Source organism: Mastigoproctus giganteus, chromosome 2, assembly GCF_048544385.1.
Source record: "Mastigoproctus giganteus isolate SK-2022 chromosome 2, ASM4854438v1, whole genome shotgun sequence".
In the NCBI taxonomy this organism is placed as follows: Eukaryota; Metazoa; Arthropoda; class Arachnida; order Uropygi; family Thelyphonidae; genus Mastigoproctus; species Mastigoproctus giganteus.
The window spans coordinates 268811055-268832747 of NC_143576.1; the positions used below are offsets into that span (position 1 = coordinate 268811055).

Genomic DNA, 21693 nt, shown 5'->3' on the forward strand with positions numbered 1-21693 from the left:
CTTCTGCCACTCAACCATCCCCTTATCCATAACAGCAATTTGCCTCCAATGCCACACTGCTACAATTTGTGCAGCAGTCTTCCATGTGCAACAGTATCAAAAGCCTTTCTAAGATCCACGTATATAATATCAAAGTTATTCCCTGCATCTAGTTCACAGTATCCAATCAAATTGGTCAGGCAAGACCTGCCCTTAACAAAACCATGCTGCGTCTGAGCTATAACTGAATTCTTGTCTAGAAGATCCTGTAGTGCTTCTTTAACCAGTGCCTCCATTAATTTTCCTGGAACAGAAGTTAAACTAACAGGTCTATAATTACTTGTGTCAGCCTTTGATCCTCCTTTGTGAATTGGGGTTACATTTCCACACCTCATGAATCACTTATAAGTTTATCAAGTGGAAATCTGCTGTACACCAATGGAAACAGTGAAAGGAGTGAGAGTGGAGTTGGGTTTCTGGTCCATAAAGATTTTAAAAACAACATTTTGGAATTCAAAAGTACATCACCAAGGGTGTCAAGACTAATACTCAAGATTTCTAAGAGGTACAAGCTAAAGATTATAATGATTTATGCACCAACATCGAGCCATGATGATGAAGAGGTTGAAGAAATGTACACTGAAATTGAGAGTCTTCTAGATGAGCAGAAAACCCACTACACTATTATTATGGGGGACTTCAATGCTAAGGTTGGAAAAAGGCAAAACAGCGCCGAAAGAGGAACTATAGGAAATTTTGGAATTGGTGAAAGAAATAAAAGAGGTGAAAGACTTGTGGAATTTGCAGAATCTCAAGGAATGTCAGTAATGAACACTTTTTTCAAGAAAAGGGTGAACAGAAAGTGGACATGGAAGAGTCCAAATGGATTAACAACTAATGAAATAGACTTCATCCTCACTAACAGAAGATATATTGTGAATGATGTTACCGTCCTGAATAAGGTAAATGTTGGAAGTGATCACAGAATGGTAAGATGTACACTTGATATAGATGTAGGAAAGGAAAGGAAAAAACTGACTCGAGTAAATAATACAAAGGTCTTTGAAATAACAGAGGAGGAGAAAAATCAGTATGTACTGGAACTTAAGAACAAGTTTGAGCTTTTGCAGACTGCTCAGGACCAAGATATCGACGAGGAATATTACAACTTTCTGAAAGTGATAAAGCCCAAGAAACCTATAGGGAAACAGAAATCCAAAGAAGAAAAAATCAGTCAAGAAACACTTGTCATGATGAACCAAAGACGACAAATGAAGAGCAAGAAAAACACTGACAGGGAGAAAATTGAGTATACTGAGTTATGCAAAGCCATTAGAAAGAGACTCAGAGAGGACATAAGAAGATTTAACAAAAGAAAAGTAGAACAAGCATTAAGGGAAAACAAAGGATTTAAATCAGCAGCCATGAGCAGTAATACAGGAAGACAAATGATACTGAAACTGAAGAATAGCGATGGTGTACTTATAAACAGCAGAGAAGGCATAATTCAAATAGCAGAAGACTACTATAGAGAATTATACAAGGAGCGAGGGAATGATACCAGCAGTGGGGAAGATGGATTGCAAAGTAGCAACACATACGACATACCCGATATTCTTCCCGATGAGGTAGAACATGCACTGAAGAAAATGAAGAATCGGAAAGCCCCGGGGGAAGATGAAGTTACTGTAGAGTTGTTAAAATTGGGAGGAAGAGACATAACACAAAAACTGGTAAGGCTCTTCACAAAGTGCATTAGAAAAGGTGTGATGCCTAAGCAGTGGAATAATGCAATCATAGTTTTGCTGCATAAGAAAGGAGATAAATCAGAAATTGGAAATTATAGACCAATTAGCTTGTTATCCCATATCTACAAGTTGTTCACAAGGGTCATTACTAACAGATTAGAAAGAATACTTGATGAGAATCAACCGAAAGAGCAAGCTGGCTTTAGGACAGGATTCTCAACTATGGATCGCCTTCACGTATTATCACAGCTAATGGAGAAAGCAAATGAATATAAAACACCATTATGCCTGGCATTTGTGGATTATGAAAAGGCATTTGACTCCATACAGCATAAGGAAATGTTTCGGGCACTGGAAAGACAAGGCATAGATACTCCATATATTATGATTTTGAAGAAAATATATGAGAGTGCTACATCCTTTATTAGACTAGACAAAGACAGTAGGAAATTTAAAATCGAGAAAGGAGTTCGACAAGGAGACACAATATCTCTGAAGCTGTTTACTGCTGCCCTTGAGGAAGCTTTCAGAAGATTAGACTGGTCGCAGAAAGGAGTCAATGTGAACGGAGAGTACCTAAACCATTTACGATTTGCAGATGACATTGTGGTCATAAGCCACGATCCCAAAGAATTAGAGGAAAATCTTAATCAGTTATGCACAGTTAGTAAGGATTTTGGACTAAAGATGAATATGGCTAAAACAAAAGTAATGATGAACAAGTATGCCATGGAAAGGGAAATAATGATTGAAGGAGCAGTAATTGAAAAGGTGGAGTCGTATACTTATCTGGGACAAGTTATTAGCTGTAATAATGATAAATGGCTGGAAGTCAAGAGAAGAATAAATTTTGGATGGAGAGTATTCAGGAAATATAGTCACATACTGAAGAGCAATATCCCAGTTTGTCTGAAACGTAAAATAATGAATCAATGTATACTTCCCACCATGACTTATGGAAGTGAAACTTGGGCACTCACCAAAAGAATGGAAGAGAAGCTAAGAACTACACAGCGAAGAATGGAACGAATTATATTGGGAATCAGACTGTTAGATAAGAAGAGAAACACATGGATTAGGCAGCAAACTCAAGTAAAGGACATCTTATCAAAACTAAAGAACTAAAATGGTCTTGGGCAGGACACATAGCTCGAAGACATGATGACAGATGGACTAAGAAAATAACAAAATGGTACCCAAGAGGAGCTAGAAGAAAACCTGGAAGACAAAGGCGGAGATGGATAGATGAAATTCATGAGTTTTTGAGTAGTAAATGGATGGCCAGTGCTCAAAACAGAAGGAACTGGAAAGTTGCTGGAGAGGCCTTCATCCTGGAGTGGATTGAAAATGGCTGATGATGATGATGATGATTCCACACCTCCCCTGAGTAGCCACACGGAGGTACCCACACCTATGGGTACCTCCCCTGAGTCCAAAGAAGCTCTCATAATTATGGCTAGGGGTTTGCTTACTTCCTTTGCTGCCTCCTTTAATATAACTGGATAGATCCCATCCACCCCAGGTGCCTTTTTTATGTTTATCCTCAACAATCTCTCCTCCACTTTCCTCTCAGTTATTACAAAATCCTTCTACATTCTCCTTCCTGAATAACTGCTCATGCGTGAATGTAGATGCAAAATACTCGTTTAGATTGTTAGCCACCTGAGCAGGATCCTCAACTGTTGAACCATCAATATCCAGTGGACCAATCTGATTCATCCCTTTCCTTCTTGAGTTTAAATAGGTAAAGAACTCTTTTCTGTTTTCTTTGCATCCTTTGCCAGAGATTTTTCGAAGTCTGCCTTTGCATGCCTAATCTGGATGATTGTTTTCTGCAGCAGCATGTTCGAGAGGCAACCAGAGAAAGTAACACTCTTGATCTGGTTATCAGCAGTGATCATTCGTGTATTAAGAATTTGCAGATAAAGGAACCACTAGGTGGCAGTGATCACAGTGTGCTGAAGTGGGATTTACTCAAAGAGGTAACTACCGTCAGGGGTAAAGGAAAGGGTTTTTGCTTCCGTAAAGGGGAGTACAATGGTCTCAGAAAGTTTTTAAATTCTGTACAGTGGGATCAACTGACGATGTTACAAACAGTAAATTCTAAGTGGGAAGCATTCAAGGAATTAATCGTGGAAGCTACTAGACTTTATATACCGATTAAGAAATATCGTTCAAGGTTTAGGCCTAAATGGTTATCAAATGAACTAATGAGACTCGTGACAGAGAAGAAAAATGCATGGGATGCATATAAATTATCAGGTGACGCAGAAGCCTGTGGCAGATATAAGCTAGTCTGTAATCAGGTCACAAAGGAGGTTCGGCAGGCGAAGGTGGATTACGAGAAATCTTTGGGAAAAGATGCTAAGAAAAACAGCAAGGATTTCTTTACTTATATAAACTCTAAAAGGAAGGGGATGAATATGATTGGTCCACTTGACATCAATGGTTCGACTGTTGATGATCCTGCTCAGATAGCAAACAAACTGAATGAGTATTTTGCACTACATTCACACGTGAGGAATTATTACAGTTTGAAAATGGAAGAAGGTTATCAAATTGTAGCAGAGTGCTTAATGATTTTGTAATAACTGAGAGCAAAGTGGAGGAGAAATTGTTGAAGTTAAACATAAGAAAGGCACCTGGGGCGGATGGAATCTATCCAGTTATTTTAAAGGAGGCGGCAAAGCAACTAAGCAAACCCTTAGCCATAATTATGAGAGCATCCTTGGACTCAGGGGAGGTTCCCAAGGACAGGAGATGTGCAAATGTGTCCCCAATTCACAAAGGTGGATCAAAGGGTGACACGAGTAATTACAGACCAGTTAGTTTAACTTCTGTTCCGGGTAAAATAATGGAGTCACTGGTTAAAGATGCATTGCAGGATCATCTAGACAAGACTGCAGCAATAATTCAAACACAGCATGGGTTTGTTAAGGGAAAGTCTTGTCTGACAAATTTGATTGGTTATTATGATGTGGTCACAAAGGAACTGGATGCAAAAAATAATTTTGATATCATATACTTGGATTTCAGGAAAGCTTTTGACACTGTTGCGCATGGAAGACTACTGTACAAATTGGAGCAGTATGGTATTAAGGGTAAGTTGCTACAATGGATAAAAGGATGGTTAAGTGGGAGAAGACAGAGGGTGGAAATCAATGGGTGCTGCTCTTCGTGGACTAATGTTATTAGTGGAGTCCCACAGGGTTCGGTGTTGGGTCCACTGTTGTTTTGTGTATTTATCAATGATATTGATGAAGGTATATCAGGCTTAATGTCGAAGTTTGCAGATGACACAGAGGTTGGCAGGGTTGTTAATGACAGTAATGGCAGTGTGCTACTGCAACAGGATCTAGATAATTTGGGCAGATGGGCTAAGAAGTGGCAACTGAAGTTCAACCTTGACAAATGCAAAGTACTGCATATGGGTAGAAGTAACCCCAGAGAAACGTACCAACTGTGTGGTACCACACTTAAGGTGGTAGAAAATGAAAAAGACCTGGGAGTAATTGTGCAGTCAGATATGAAGTTTACTGAGCAATGCAGACAGGCTGCCAGGGCTGGTCATGGGGTTTTGTCAATGATATATAGGAATTTTGCTAGCAGGGAAAAGGAGGTGATTATCCCTCTGTATAAGGCAATGGTCAGGCCACGCCTTGAGTACTGCGTACAGGTCTGGAGGCCTCATTTTAGGAAGGATGTAGATTTGCTTGAGCGTGTACAGAGAAGAGCAACACGATTGGTGAGGGGAATGAAGGGATTCTCTTACAAAGAGAGGCTTAAGTTCGGCAAATTGCAGTGGCTGGAGACTAGGCACCTGCGCGGTGATCTGATTGAGGTCTATAAGGCCTTGAATGGGTTGAGCACGCTGAATTCTGATGGGATCCTTCCACTTGTTCAGATTACGAACCTATGGGGACATAAGTTCAAATTAAGAAAGGATAGATGTAGAATAGATGTGCGGAAATTTGCCTTTAGCCAGCTGGTGGTTAATTGCTGGAACAAACTTCCATCTGTCGTTGTGGAAGCTGATAGGTTAAATAAATTTAAGGAGGAACTGGACAGGCATTTGGAGGGAATGGTGTGATTTTTTTTTTTTATTTTTGGCTGATGCTGCATAAGCTCCTACACTTGCTTTCTTGCATCATGTGCCACTACTACTACTATCTCCTTTGTGACTTGGTTACAGACCAACTGATATTTATCATAGGCTTCCATGTCGCCCATTAATTTGTATGTATTTCATCCATTTTTCTTCTCTGCCACATGTCTCATGAGTTCATCTGACAACCATTTAGCCCTAAACCTTGAACAATATTTCTTAGTTGGTATGTAAAGCCTGGTAGCTTCCAAGATTAGTTCCTTGAATGCTTCCCATTTTGAGTTTGCTGTTGGTAACATCATCAGTTGGTCCCACTGTATAGAATTTAAATACTGTCTCACACCATCATAGTCGCCTTTACGAAAACAAAAACCCTTCCCTTTACCTCTGATGGTAGTTACCTCCTTGAGTAAATCCCACTTCAACACACTGTGATCACTGCCACCTAGTGGTTCATTTATCTGCAGATTCTTAATGCATGAAGAATCACTACTGATAATCAGATCAAGAGTATTGCTCCCTCTTGTTGCCTCATGAACATGCTGATGTAGAAAACCATCATCCAATAAATCCACAAAAGCCTGGCTAGTGTGTGAGTGACCAACACACAAATTCCAGTCAATATCTGGGAAATTAAAATCCCCCATTATAAGACTCTCTGAATTACTGGCCCACTCCATTTCCCTGTACAAGATCTTATTATACTCATCAGAGTCATTAGGCCTATAGCACACTCCTACTCTCAATTTTGATTTCCCTATGCTTATGTCACACCAAACTGACTCAACACTGCCCTGTCCATCGATGTCGACTGGCTTCAATTCCTTGGATTTTATGTGTTTCTTTACTAATAGCATAACCCCTCCTCCCCTCCTGTCCTGTCTGTCCTTTCTATACAAATTGTATTCCCCAAATTCCAGTTCCGCATTCCTTATATCTGTGTGACACCACGTCTCTGATATCCCAACAATATCTGCCTTTGATGTTTTGAGCAATACCTCAAATTCATCAAATTTATTTACCAAACTCCTAGCATTGATGTACACGCAAGTATGCATGCACCTGTTTCTATTCTTAGCTACCCTAACACAACCCATGTGTTTACTTGTACCGCAATGACTCCCAGCAGTCTCTGAAATATCCTGCATCTTGTTTTTCAGGCTTCTGCTCATTTCAATAGAAGCAGTGCAAGAATCACTTCCACCTCTGCCAGTGGGTACTGTTAATCTATTAGTCCTTGTATCCCCCCCAACTAGCAGTTTTCCGATCCGCCTAACACTGCCTCGACAGCATCAGCAAAAATTCTTGCACCCTTTCTATTTAAGTGTATCCCATCCCTGTAGAAGCAGTCTCTCCTGTTAACAAGTACAGACCAGGCTGAAAAAAATTCTACCCCTTGAGTCTTGCACAATCCCTCCAGGGCCGAACTGATCGACAAGGCTCTCATCATATACTCCCTCCTATCGTGTCTGGGCAGAATTGCAGACGCTTTGAAATTCAACCCTAATTCACGGCTTTTTTACAACAGTGACTTGTACTTGTTAAGTAATTTCGCCGGTCTCCTACTCTTAATATCATTAGTGCCAATGTATACAATTATATAACCTTTTGTGCCCTTAAAAGATGATATCATTCTGGCAGACATACCCAGGTCCTGTTCCACCTATTGTACAGAGAAATAGAGTGGGCTAGTAAATCGAAATGTCTTATTATGGGGGATTTTAACTTCCCAGATATTGACTGGAACTTGTGGATTGGGCACTCACACACTAGTCAGACTTTTGTGGATTTATTGGATGATTGTATTTTGCAGCAGCATGTTCGAGAGGCAACCAGACAAAGTAAAACTCTTGATCTGGTTATCAGCAGTGATCATTCATGTATTAGGAATTTGCAGATAAAAGAACCACTAGGTGGCAGTGATCACAGTGTACTGAAGTGGGATTTACTTAAAGATTTAATTACCATCAGGGGTAAAGGATAGGGTTTTTGCTTACGTAAAGGCGAGTACAGTGGTCTCAGACAGTGTTTTAATTCTGTACAGTGGGATCAACTGACGATGTTACCAAGTTACCAACAGTGAATTCTAAGTGGGAAGCATTCAAGGAATTAATCGTGGAAGCTACTAAAAGTTTCATACCTATTAAGAAATATTGTTCAAGGTTTAGGCCTAAATGGTTGTCAAATGAACTAATTCAAATTTAAATTTGAAATTCAACCCTAATCTGACATATGATTGATTTGTAATCTGACATATGATTGATTTGTAATCAGTATAAGGAACTGTGGGGGAAACAAATCAAGCAGGATGCCTTGTTGCTTGATTTGCATGCATGTTTCCTGGTATACAAATATGGGTGAGTATCCAGCAAAATTTGACAGTTGGTTCAGATCTCAACTACTTCAGATGAAGTAGCTGAGATCTGATTTGTGACAGAAGTGGATGGGAATCCTGCGATTTATTCTGTAGGACCATCATTGCACTTAAAGAGTCTGTGTATATTATGATCTGTGTATTTGATCTGGGAGTCTGCTGACGAGGCTGGTAGGGGCCAGACGTGTTCAAAGCCGCTAAGTGGATTTTTCTTATTTATTGATTTGAAATTATTGTTTTTCTAAAACTTTTGATTTAAATTTAGTAGTATAGCATTATTTTGTGATTTTCTGATTAATTTGGTGTATTTATTCTTTATTCGGCCTTGCAATTGCATAAAAGTATTGGCAAGGGTATCCACGTGTTACAAGTCGCAACTCTGCTGAACAAGAAGTTTTTTAGCCATATTTAGCCGCTTATTGAATATTTTTTACATCACATTATTTTTTGTAAGTAGCTTATAGACCTAGTAAGGATCGTTAGTTTATTCTGAATTGAGACAGCGAGATTTGAAAGTTAATTAATACTTAAGTGTCCATAGATTTACCGTTCGTAACTTCCTGCCTTTGTCTTTGTTATACGATCGTTATATATCGAACCTAGATAGCGTTAGTATAGTATAGGTTATAATATTTTCAGCGATCGGTAAAATCTATTAAACTTGTTGAACTCTTTTGGCATTTAAATTGTACTTTTAACTAAATACATATACCGACTTAGATTACAAGCGTAACATAATTAATTAATACATAACTGATACGGAAGTTATATAAAGGGAACTCGGAGATAATTAATACTTGACACTAAAAAATATATATCCCGTTATAACTGTGTTGGGAGATAAGTTAGGGTTATAAACTGAAATTGAAATTTTATTTAAATTAAAAGAAATCATGACTCAGACCAGAGCACCAAAACAAAAGGCTCAAGCTAATGGAAGTGCTGTGGCTCAGAGGAGAACTGAGGGGGGCAGTTGCCTTCTGAATCACAGCCTTCTAAAATGCACAGCTTGCATGATGTTTGTGGAGCATTCAGGTACGGGACATGATATTGCCATGGGGGATGTCTTTGTGTGCGTGATGCAAGGAGTGTATTGAAAATCAGGCAACAACTCAGTGTTCTTATGGGCCTATATGAGAGCTTGAAGGACAGGGTGGATGCCCTCGAAGGAACTAAATTGAGGGGCCCATCAAGCTCTCAGCTGCCTACATCAACGCCAGAGCTTGCACTTTGTCATCGTGCAACACAGCCCCAACCCCCAAGGCAGAATGAGCTGGTCCCAAAGGAACTAGTAGTTGTTGGGGACTCTATTGTCAGGGAAACGGCGAATATGCTTTGTAAAAAGGATAGGTGGAACAGGACCAGGGTATGTCTGCCAGGGGCAAAGGTTAATGATGTTGTAGAGCAGATATCATCTTTTAAGGGCACAAAAGGTGATATAGTTGTACACGTTGGCACTAATGATATTAAGAGTAGGAGACCAGCGGAATTACTTAACAAGTACAGGTCACTGTTGAAAAAAAGCCGTGAAGTAGGGTTGAATTTGAAAGTGTCTGCAATTCTGCCCAGACACGATAGGAGGGAGTATATGATGAGAGCCTTGTCGATCAATTCGGCCCTGAAAAGATTGCGCAAGGCTCAAGGGATAGAATTTTTTTCAGCCTGGACTGTACTTGTTAACAGGAGAGATTGCTTCTACAGGGATGGGATACACTTAAATAGAAAGGGTGCAAGAATATTTGCTGATGCTATCGAGGCAGTGTTAGGTGGGTCGGAAAACTGCTAGCTTGGGGGGAGACAAAGACTAATGGATTAACAGTACCCACTGGCAGAGGTGAAAGAGATTCTTGCACTGCTTCTATTGGAATGAGCAGAAGCCTGAAAAACAAGATGCAGGATATTTCAGAGACTGCTGGAAGTCATTGCGGTACAAGTAAACACATGGGTTGTGTTAGGGTAGCTAAGAATAGAAACAGGTGCATGTATACTTGCGTGTACACCAATGCTAGGAGTTTAGTAAATAAATTTGATGAATTTGAGGTATTGCTCAAAACATCAAAGGCAGATATTGTTGGGATATCAGAGACGTGGTGTCACACAGGTACAGTGGTACCTTGGATTACGAGTAACTTGGTATGCGAGTGTTTTGCAAGACGAGCAAAAATTTTTAATAAATTTTAACTTGATAAACGAGCGAGGTCTTGCAATACGAGTACAGTCAGTCCTCGTATAACACGTGTTTACACTACACGAATTCGATCATACACGATTTATAAATAGGGGAACGATATCTTATATAACACGAACCGAATTCGCTTATGCACAATTAGCCTTTGTGTTTACAAGAAATGGCAGTCGAACGCAGAATCACCCCAACCGAACGCAACTCGATAGGAATGAAGAGAAGATTTTGAAAATGTATTTATGGTTTTTTATATCAGTGAAGGGGAAACACATTTCACCATAATAACGTAAAAACCAACAATTCCAGCTAGTATAATCGCAAATGCAATTAGATCAAGTTTACTACCAGTTTATAACAGATTCCACTAGCAGGAACGCAACTGGAAATTGTTTTTATTGTTTTATGGTAGTAACCCCTAGAAATGTGCTTTAGTAAAATGTGAGGTGTTAATAGGGTATCTCTGCCTTTATGGTGTTGTTTATTCAGTTGCTACACGCGCGCAGCTTTGTTTATGTGCATCAAGCCTGCCTCCTTGTTTTGTAATAGTGCGAGAGATGAATTTGATTTCCGTGAAATCCTCAAAAGGAGGCAAAAGCAAGTGTCATTGGAAAGATTCCTTGTTAAAGTCGCACAAAAAGAAAAAATCAACAGATAGTAGTGATTCCGTTAGAGACAGTGAAAGTCGTCCTACCCAATAATTAATAAATACGATTGCTTTATGTATATTAAATTTAAATATTAAAAATATAAAAAGGTATGTATTTTGTATTAATCATTTTTACAGTATATGAATATTTTTGAGTTTTGGAATAAATCATCTGGGTTTCCATTATTTCTTATGGGAAAATTCGCTTTGATATACGAGTGCTTTGGATTACGAGCACGTTTCCGGAACGAATTATGCTCGCAAACCAAGGTACCACTGTATAAGGAATGCAGAACTGGAATTTGGAGAGTACAACGTCTACAGAAAGGATAGACTGGATAGGAAGGGAGGAGGGGTTATGCTATTAGTTAAGAAACACGTAAAATCCAAGGAAGTGAAGCCAGTGGACATCGCTGGACAGTGAAGTGTCGAGTCAGTTTGGTGTAACATAAGCATTGGGAGATCAAAATTGAGAGCAGGAGTGCGCCATAGGCCTAATGACTGATGAGTATAATAAGAAACTGTACAGGGAAATAGATTGGGCCAGTAAATCAGAGAGTTTTATAATGGGAGATTTTAATTTCCCAGATATTGACTGGAATTTGGGGGCTGGTCACTCACACACTAGCAAGGGTTTTGTGGATTTATTGGATGATTGTTTTCTACATCAGCATGTTCGGGAGGCAACTAGAGGGAGGAATACTCTTGATTTGATTATCAGCAGTGATTCTTCATGCATTAAGAATCTGCAGATAAATAAACCAGTAGGTGGCAGTGATCACAGTGTGCTGAAGTGGGATTTACTCAAAGAGGTAACTACAATTAGGGCTAAAGTGAACGGTTATTGCTTTCGTAAAGGCGACTACGATGGACTGAGACAGTATATAAATTCTATACAGTGGGACCAACTGACGATGTTACCAACAGCAAATGCAAAATGGGAAGCATTCAAAGAACTTATCTTGGAAGCTACTAGGCTTTACATACCAACTAAGAAATATTGTTCAAGGTTTAGGCCTAAGTGGATGTCAGATGAACTGATGAGGCATATGGCAGAGAAGAAACATGCATGGGATACATACAAGTTGATCTGTAACCAAGTTACAAAGGAGGTTAGGCAGGCGAAGGCAGATTACGAGAAATCTTTGGCAAGGGATGCAAAGAAAAACAGCAAAGAGTTCTTTACTTATGTAAACTCTAGAAGGAAGGGGATGAATCAGATTGGTCCACTTGATATCGATGTGTCAACTGTTGATGATCCTGCTCAGGTAGCTAACAAACTAAATGAATATTTTGCATCGACATTCACACATGAGGAGTTATTTAGCGAGGGGAAAGCCAGAGGTGTATTCCACTCTAGCAGTAAGCTAGAGAATCTTGTAATAACTGAGAGTAAAGTGGAGGAGAAATTGTTGAAGATAAACACAAGAAAGGCACCCGGGGTGGATGGGATCTATCCAGTTATATTAAAGGAGGCAGCAGAGGAAGTAAGCAAACCCTTAGCCATAATTATGAGAGCTTCCTTGGACTCATGGGAGGTACCTATGGACTGGAGATGTGCAAATGTGATCCCAATTCACAAAGGAGGATCAAAGGTTGACACAAGTAATTATAGACCTGTGAGTTTAACTTCTGTTCCAGGAAAATTAATGGAGGCACTAGTTAAAGAAGTACTGCAGGATCATTTAGACAAGACTTCAGTTATAGCTCGGACACAGCACGGTTTTGTTAAGGGGAAGTCTTGAATGACCAATTTGATTGGATACTATGATGCAGTCAGAAAGGAACTGGATGCAGGGAATAACTTTGATATTATATATTTGGATCTTAGAAAGGCTTTTGATACTGTTGCACATGGAAGATTGCTGCACAAATTGGAGCAGTGTGACATTGGAGGCAAATTGCTGCTGTGGATAAAGGGGTGGCTGAGGGGGAGAAGACAGAGAGTGGTAATCAATGGACACTGCTCGTCATGGACTAATGTTATTAGTGGAGTCCCTCAGGGCTCAGTGTTGGGTCCATTATTGTTTTCTGTATTTATAAATGATATTGATGATGGTATATCAAGCTTAATGTCCAAGTTTGCAGACGATACAAAGGGTGGCAGGGTTGTCAAGGACACTACTGACACTATGCTGCTGCAACAGGATCTGGAAAGGTTGAGCAGATGGGCTGAGAGGTGGCAAATGAAGTTTAACATTGACAAATGGAAAGTACTACACATGGGAAACAGCAACCCCAGAGCAACGTATCAACTCTGTGGTACTACACTGACAGTGGTAGAGAATGAAAGGGACTTGGGGGTGGTTTTGCAGGCAGATATGAAGTTCTCTGAGCAGTGCAGACGGGCTGCAAGAGTAGCTCATGGTGTATTGTCAATGATATATAGGAATTTTTCTAGCAGGGATAAGGAAGTGATTATTCCCTTATATAAGACAATGGTCAGGCCACAACTAGAATACTGTATACAGGTCTGGAGGCCTCATTTCAAGAAGGATGTAGAGCTGCTGGAACGAGTACAGAGAAGGGCAACAAGATTAGTGAATGGAACAAAGTGGTGCTCTTACGAAGAAAGGCTTAAGTTTTGCAAATTACAGTGTCTGGAGACTAGGCACCAGCGAGGTGATCTGATAGAGGTGTATAAAGCCTTTAATGGTTTGAGCATGCTCAATGCTGATGGGATTCTTCCTCTAGCTCAGAAAAATCACCTGAGAGGGCATAAATTCTAATTGAGGAAAGACAGATGTAGGATAGACATGCGGAAATTTGCCTTTAGCCAGCGGGTGGTTGGTTGGTGGAACAGACTTCCATCCCTTGTGGTGGAGGTTGATAGCCTAAATAAGTTTAAGGCTCAGCTGGACAGGTATTTTGAACGAACAGAGGGGTGAAGTGGAAGTGGTTTTTTTTTTTTGGCTGATGCTGCATAAGCTTGCTTTCTTGCATCAAATGCCTCTACTAATGCTAATGCTATATATCATTGACAAGCCTCCATGATCTACACTGGCAGCCGTCTGCACTTCTCAGCGAACTGCATATTTGACTACACAATTAGTCCCCCCAAGCCTTTTTCACTTTCCACTTTCCTGAATGTAGTACCACACAGTTGGTACATTTCTCTTGAGTTATTGCTACCGATATGCAGTACTTTGCATTTGTCAATGTTAAACTTCAGTTGCCACTTCTCAGCCCATTTTGCCAACTTATCTAGATCCAGTTGGAGTAGCATACTGTCTTTATTGTCATTAACAACCCTGCCAATCTTTGTATCATCTGCAAACTTGGACATAAAACCTGATATACCTTAATGAGTATCATTTATAAATATACGAAACAACAATGGGCTCAACACTGAACCCTGGGGAACTCCACAAAGAGCAGTGTCCATTGATTACCACTCTCTGTCATCTCCAACTCAACCATCTCTTTATCCATTGTACCAACTTACCCTTAATGCCATTCCTCTCCAATTTGGACAGCAGTCTTCCATGTGCAAAAGTATCAAAAGCTTTCCTAAAATCCAAGTATATGATATCAAAATTATTTTTGGCATTCAGTTCCTTTGTGACCACATCATAGTATCCAACCAATCAAACTGGTTAGACAAGACCTCCCTTTAACAAACCCATGCTGTGTCTTAACTTTTACTGCAGCCTTGTCTAGATGATCCTGCAATGCTTCTTTAACCAGTGATTCCATTATTTTCCCTGGAAAACAAGTTAAACTAACAGGTTTATAGTTACTTGTGTCACCTTTGTGAATTGGTGATATATGTTTTTGTTTGTTATTTGGTTTTTAGGAGCATTAGCAACTAAGGCCATATTGCTCAGGGAATATACGGTGGTCATTCTCTTGACCTTTCCGTATTCTCCGTATTTGGTGGTGACGGGCTCGAACCCCGGTCTAATCAAGAAGCATGTGGTAGGCACTGCTGCTCCTTCCCACCTGGCTACGGAGGTGCCGTTTGGTGATATATCTGCACACCTCCAGTCCATGAGGACCCCCACCCAAGTCCAAGGAAGCTCGCATAATTATGGCTTAGGGTTTGATTACTTCCTTTGCTGCCTCCTTTAATATAACTGGATAGATCCTGTTCACCCCAGATGCCTTTTTTATTCTTAACTTCAACAATTTCTCCTCCACTTTGCTCTTTATTAAAAAATCACTTAGCTCCTTGTTAGAGTTTGATGAATTTCTGGCACTCCCCAATGAATAATTTCTCATGTGTGAATGTAGATGCAAAATACTCATTCAGTTTATCAGCTAGTCTTAGCATGATTGTCAATAGTCAACCCATCTATGTTAAATGGTCGAATCTGATTCATCCCTTTCCTTCTAGAGTTTACAAAAGTAAAGAACTCTTTGCTGTTTTTTTGTATCCTTTGCCAAGGATTTCTTGTAATCTGCTTTTGCCTGCCTAACCTCCTTTGTGACTTGATTACAGACTAGTTTATATCTGCCATAGGCTTCTGTGTCACCTGATACTTTACATGCATCCCATACATTTTTCTTCTCTGCCATGAGCTTAATTAATTCATCGGACATACATATTTAGGCCTTGAACAGTATTTCTTAGTTGGAATAAAAAGCCTAGTAGCCTCCAAAATTAAGTCCCTGAAGGCTTCCCATTTAGAATTCAACATTGGTAATATCATCAGTTGATCCCACTGTTCAGAATTTAAAAACTGTCTGAGAACCCTGTAGTCACCTTTACGAAACTAAAAGCCGTTCCCTTTAAGCCCTTCCTGAAAGCAAAAGCCCTCATCTTTAAGTAATTCCCACATCAGTACATTGTGATCACTGTCACCCATTGGGTCCGTTACCTGCAAATTCTTAATGCATGAATAATCACTACTGATAATCAGATCAAGAGTATTACTCTCTCTGGTTGACTCTCAAACATATTGCTGTAGAAAACAGTCATCCAATAAATCATCAGAAGTCTTGCTAGTGTGTGAGTGACCAACCCACAATTTTCAGTCAATATCTGGAACTTGTGGGTTGGTCATCTCTATTATATATAATTCCACAACTATGTAACCATAAATTCAAATTATGGAAAAAAGGTTTAGCCTAGATTGTATGAATTTTTCTTTTAGTTGGTGAGTTATTGGAAGAAACTGCCTTCATGGGGGGATTGTAGTTGATATCATGGAGAAATTTAGATGAGCATGAGATGAACATGATGAACATGATTTAGATCTACATGAGGAGGGAAACACAATGGTATTTTTTTTTTTAATTTATATATTTTATTGTTTATTTTGTTTTATTTTTGTGGCTGGTGCAGCAAGAGCTCTGCCTTCCTTGTGCTATATAGGTAACCCTTACTGCAATAATAAGTTCTCGATGGTGAATGATGCTAAAGTAAAAATAAAGTTGTAAATAAAACTGTGACCATTACTTACAGTTAGGGAAAGGATAGGAGCTAATAAACTACCTTCATCATATCGAGAAAGTTTGTTGAGAGTGACTTCAAGAATGCTGTTGAGCTGTATGGGGAGGGGAAAAGAAAACTCAATTAATTTGCAGAAAGCAAATGTAAAATTAAAGAAATTTAAAAAAATGTTCCATTCTTACTGAGTTTCATATTAAAAATACATTGGCATCTACAGGTTAAGCAAAAAACATATCAAATTTCACAAAATAAAAATATTCATACATTATATATCGAAGGTTTAATGTCAAACAACGTTAACTACAAAATTGCATTTTCTTTTTGTGATAATTTTAGTTTTACTTTATTATTATTATCATTATTATTATTATTATTATTATTATTATTAGCCATATTGTGCAAGGAAGCCCAAGGCTTATGCTGCACCAGCCAAAAAAAAAAAAAAAATTCTGAATTACCCTGAGAGAGAGAGAGAAGTAGAAGGGAATCATGAAAAAAAAAGAATGCATATCATTTCATAGAACTGTATCACTTTAGTACTTTACAAGTTAGCTTAGGCTGTAAGTAAATTTCCCGTAAACCAAGAAAACATCAAGTGACTTTTTTTGGTTAATTACAAAAACATCAACTACAAAATGATTTTGTAGTTAATGCTGTTTGACACTAAACCCTCGATATACAATATTCAATATATATAAAGTGTTCTGATAAATTAATTGAAAGATGGATCTACATTTATTTATCATAGGAAAAAGAATTAATTGGGCCACACTAATATACCATGTGATAGGTTGAGTTTTTTTTTTTTTTTATTGAAATGTCACAAACTAAATTGATAACTTTAGCTACATGGGCATTTTAACCGAACTATTATTTATTGCAATTAACTTCTAACTCGAGCTATTATTCTAACCTCCCATCCCCTGTAGGCTTGACAACAAGAAGCAGTGTATTAATGCTAAATTCTTTAAGTGTTGAAACTGAGGTATATTCAATTTAATTGCAAGGCTTCAATAACACAACTTAACCCATAATGTGACATATTACTGTGGCTTAATTCTTATTCACAGTTCTGGAGATAAAAATTTGTCAATAAAATGTTTTTGTCACTTTTAAATATATTTCTGACAAAAACATGAAAATTCGAAACCCCCCCTACCACATTACCTAAGCAACTCGTACCAACTACGATGGAATACACCAAAACTTTATTAAAATAAAATAAAAATGAAACAGGATAAAATTTCGATCTAAAGATAAAAATATATTGACAACTGTAGAGTTAAAAGTGATAAAATATAAACAGAATTAACATACATAAAATTAAATTATACACAAAATATAAAAAATTAAAAGCAATAAAAATGATAAAACAAAACCCTAGCTTTCAAGGTTGACCATTTCCCTTATCAACAGTGAAATTTTACTATCATGGCACATCCTTAAATAACATCAGCAGAATCAAACGTGCATGGAGACCGGAAATAGCTCGGAAGCGTGCCAGGCAGAACTGTTCATGCCGTAAAAGATTATGGTTTGAAAGAACGGGTAAATACGGAATCCCCTATACAAATCTCCAAGCTCTTAAGCCATTTGCGGTTTCAGTACCTATGTGAGTGATAAAGAATGCCAGTATCACCTGGAGAATTTTGGTGGTTCTCCTCCCAAAAGTGTTCAGCCACAGCAGAATTCCCATATTCCCATAGACTGTGGTCTCTAGCATGTACCCACCCCATATGCTCTGTATGTTCTGTCCCTCTAACCTAACATCTGGACATTTAATCTCATATATAATTCCACTTGTACCCATGACAGGTACAGGATATTTTTACCTTTGATACAATTGTGTGCAATCTCCAATCCATAATATTCTAAAGATCTGTTTTGTTTAGCCTGGATAGTAAGGAATGTATGTAGTAGCAGCAGGTGAGAACGCCTCTCTTTGTCGGTGTTCAACCTCTCAAATATGTTTGTCCAAATTTTTTTGGGGGTAGCTGCATTTTCGGAGATCCACTGTGACATACTTAATCTCCTCCAATCTACCCTTGGAGGTGCTGCAGTGGGATCAGGTCCTTACTGGGTCCCACTGCAGCACCTCCAGTTTGATTTGATTTGGTTTTTAATGGCGCATCGGCAGCTAAGGCCATAATGCACCAAGTCAAATTTAATGGGATACTAAACATTATACCTTGTCAAGCAATTAACCATTATGTAAAAAGGTATAAAGTAAAGTAAAAACATATAAAATATAAAACTTAGATCTTTGTATATAAATTAAGAGAATGCAAAAATTTAAAAACGTCAGACATGTTGTCTTTGTCATCTATAATCTGACTGAGTGTAAATGGTTCAGTGAGATTATTAAAAGTGGTAAAACAAAAGTGTCGTGCTTCTATAAAAACAGGGTATTCTATAAAAAGATGACGGATGGTTAAAATACCGTTACACATCTCACACATAGGTGGGTCATATGCCCTCAGCAAATAGGAATGTGTTAGATGACTATGACCTATGCGGAGCCGAGCAAGATAACTTCCTCTCTTCAAACCCTGCGTAAACTGGACTGCCATTGCATGATTATAGGCTTAATGTGATGTAGTTTATTTATAACCTGTCTATGCCAAGACTCTTGCCATTGGGAATGTAATCTAGAGCATATTATTTGCCTGTAGTCTGTATAGGAGACTGACAGGCAATGATTATCCAGGGAAAGGGCTGATTTGGCAGCGGAATCAGCTAATTCATTTCCCTGGATCCTAATGTGGCTTGGGATCCAGCAAAAGCGAATATCGAATTCTAATTCCATAAGAGAAAAAATAATCTGCCGGATCCAGGACAGGATCGGATGAGGATTATAGCTCATTGATGCTAGAGCCTGTAACATACTCAATGAATCACAATAAATCATATACCTTTGGTAGTCGTTATTTTTAATGTGATCTAGGGCTGTTTCTATTGCACGCAACTCTGCAGTATAAATAATAGTTTCTTGTGGGATCTTATTGGATAACGTTTTGTGAGGAAACACAACAGCAGATCCCACATAACATTCTAACTTTAAGCCATCTGTGTAGACCGGCAGAAAGTCAGAATACTGCTGTCTATGTGATGCAAAGAGTTGCTGGTAGACAGATGGCGGTGCAGTAGCCTTCTCCCAGATCTTAAGGGAGAAGTCACAAGTTGGAAAATAGGCATGCTAGGTTATAAGGAAATGCCTTGGTGACTGGGCAACATTGTCTACCGTCATGTCTAGTTCATTCAACAGCCCTTGAATCCGAATACCAAAAGGTTTGTTGGCAGTCCGACGGGTGTTGTAGAGGTTTTCCCAGCGTGGCTCAAAACGGATGTCCACGTGGGATGATCGGGCAGGGATTTCAATTTGAAGGCATACTGTAAGGACAGCTGCTTACGTTGAAGAGCTGGAGATGGTTCATTTGCTTCAACGTAAAGGCTTTGGACAGGAGTTGTACGAAATGCTCCAGTGGCTGTCCGGTTGGTGGATTGGATCTAACCATCGAAGTACACTATCCCTAGCAGAACCATAAACCTGAGACCCATAATTGAGTTTGGAATGGACAAGTGCTCGGTAAAGACGAAGAAGGGTAGTACTATCTGCACTCCACAAAGTTGGCGAAAGGGCATGAAAGATGTTAAGCCCTTTAACACATCTTGTCCTAAGTTGATGAATATGATGTAAAAATGTCAGCTTCTTGTCGAAAATAAATCCAAGGAATTTGAATTCTGCTACAACTGGGATGTTGTTTTGACCAAGCCTTAATTCTGGGTCAGGATGGAGATTGCATTTGTGACAGAAGTTTACACAAACAGTTTTCTGTGATGAAAATCTGAACACATTAGTCAAAGACCAAGCTGTAAGATGATCAATGATTTTCTGCAGTTGCCTTTCAATGCCCCTCATATTGCACGAATGACAAAAATATAGTAAAATCGTCAATGTAGAGGGCATTTTTCACTGTGGGTGGAAGTCGTTCTGTGATAGAATTTTGATTGCGAAAAGAGTGACATTTAGAACGGATCCTTGTGGGAATCCCTCTTTCTAAGAGAACACTCGCAAGAGGGTGGATCTTAAACAGACTTGAAATTGGCGATTCAAAAGAAAGTTTTTAATAAAGTGAGGGAGGTTACCTCTGATTTTTTTTTTTGATTTGGTAGTTGTTGGCGCATCGGCTTCTGTGGCCATATTGCACCTCCCAAGGTTTTTGCAGTACTTTGATCCAAGCCCGAGGCGGGAATCGAACCCGCGACCTTTGGGTTGCCGGGCAGGTACTTTACCCACTCGGCTAGCCCGGTCGGCGGTTACCTCTGAGACCACAGTTATAGAGGTCTTGTAATATTCCAATTTTTTTTATTAAATCCAAGCAGATGCTTGGATTTAATAAAAGCATCACGGATGCACGTTTCCAATCAGATTAAATGATCCACAGTGGATCTATTTCTTCGGAAGCCGCACTGAGTCCTGGAAAGCTGACCATTTATTTCCAAATACAATACAAGGCGTGCATTAACCATTCTTTCCAGGAATTTGCACAAACAGCTTGTCAGAGTGATAGGACGATAGTTACTTGGATTTCTAGGATCCTTTCCTGGTTTTGAGAAAGCAAGAACGATAGCCTTTCACCAGGAAATTGTTTATTAAGAAAAACTCTGTTAAACAAAATTAAAAGGTGATTCTTAGATTGTGGTGAGAGGTGTATTTCATAGTGGATGTCATCGGGCCCCACAGCACTTGCATGTGTGAGAAAGAGTGCTGCATTTAACTCTTCATGTGAAAAGGGCTTGTTATATGGTTCAAGCCCTTTTGAATAGAAGTTTGGTGGGTTTTCCTCACTTTTCGTTTTCAGGGCCAAAAACTCTGCAGGAAAAGATGTTATTGCAGAGATTTTTGCAAATGTTTCCCCTAGAGTATTTGCAACTGCAGTTCGATCTGCAATTGGACATCCATTGTGCTCGAGGATCACTGAAGGGCATGGTGGATATTTTCCCTTCATTTTCCGGATCTTATCCCAGATTACTTTTGAGCTAGCAGCCTGAGTTATAGACAATGTAAAACGAATCCAAGATGTCCTTTAGCTCTGACATCATACATAACGTGCTTTCGCATGTGCATGTTTAAATGATATTAAATTTTCAGTCGTGGGATATCAGCGGAATATACCCCAGGCTTTGTTTTGTGCTTTTTTTGCTGCTGTGCATTCTGAATTCCACCAAGGTTTTGGAAATAGTGGGAACCGGCTGGATGA

At 39.1% G+C, this 21693-nt stretch overlaps 1 protein-coding gene across 4 annotated transcripts in view; it reads right to left on the reverse strand.

Moving 5' to 3' along the window:
- The window catches only part of Cadps (calcium-dependent secretion activator 1), a 1208856-nt gene that overhangs the window by 112177 nt on the left and 1074986 nt on the right, over positions 1-21693 (reverse strand). For all 4 annotated transcript variants that reach the window (XM_090389907.1, XM_090389906.1, XM_090389908.1 and 1 more), the window contains one exon: positions 16443-16526. In XM_090389907.1, the coding sequence (XP_090246033.1) occupies positions 16443-16526 (84 nt within the window). The remainder of the gene's footprint in view (positions 1-16442; positions 16527-21693) is intronic.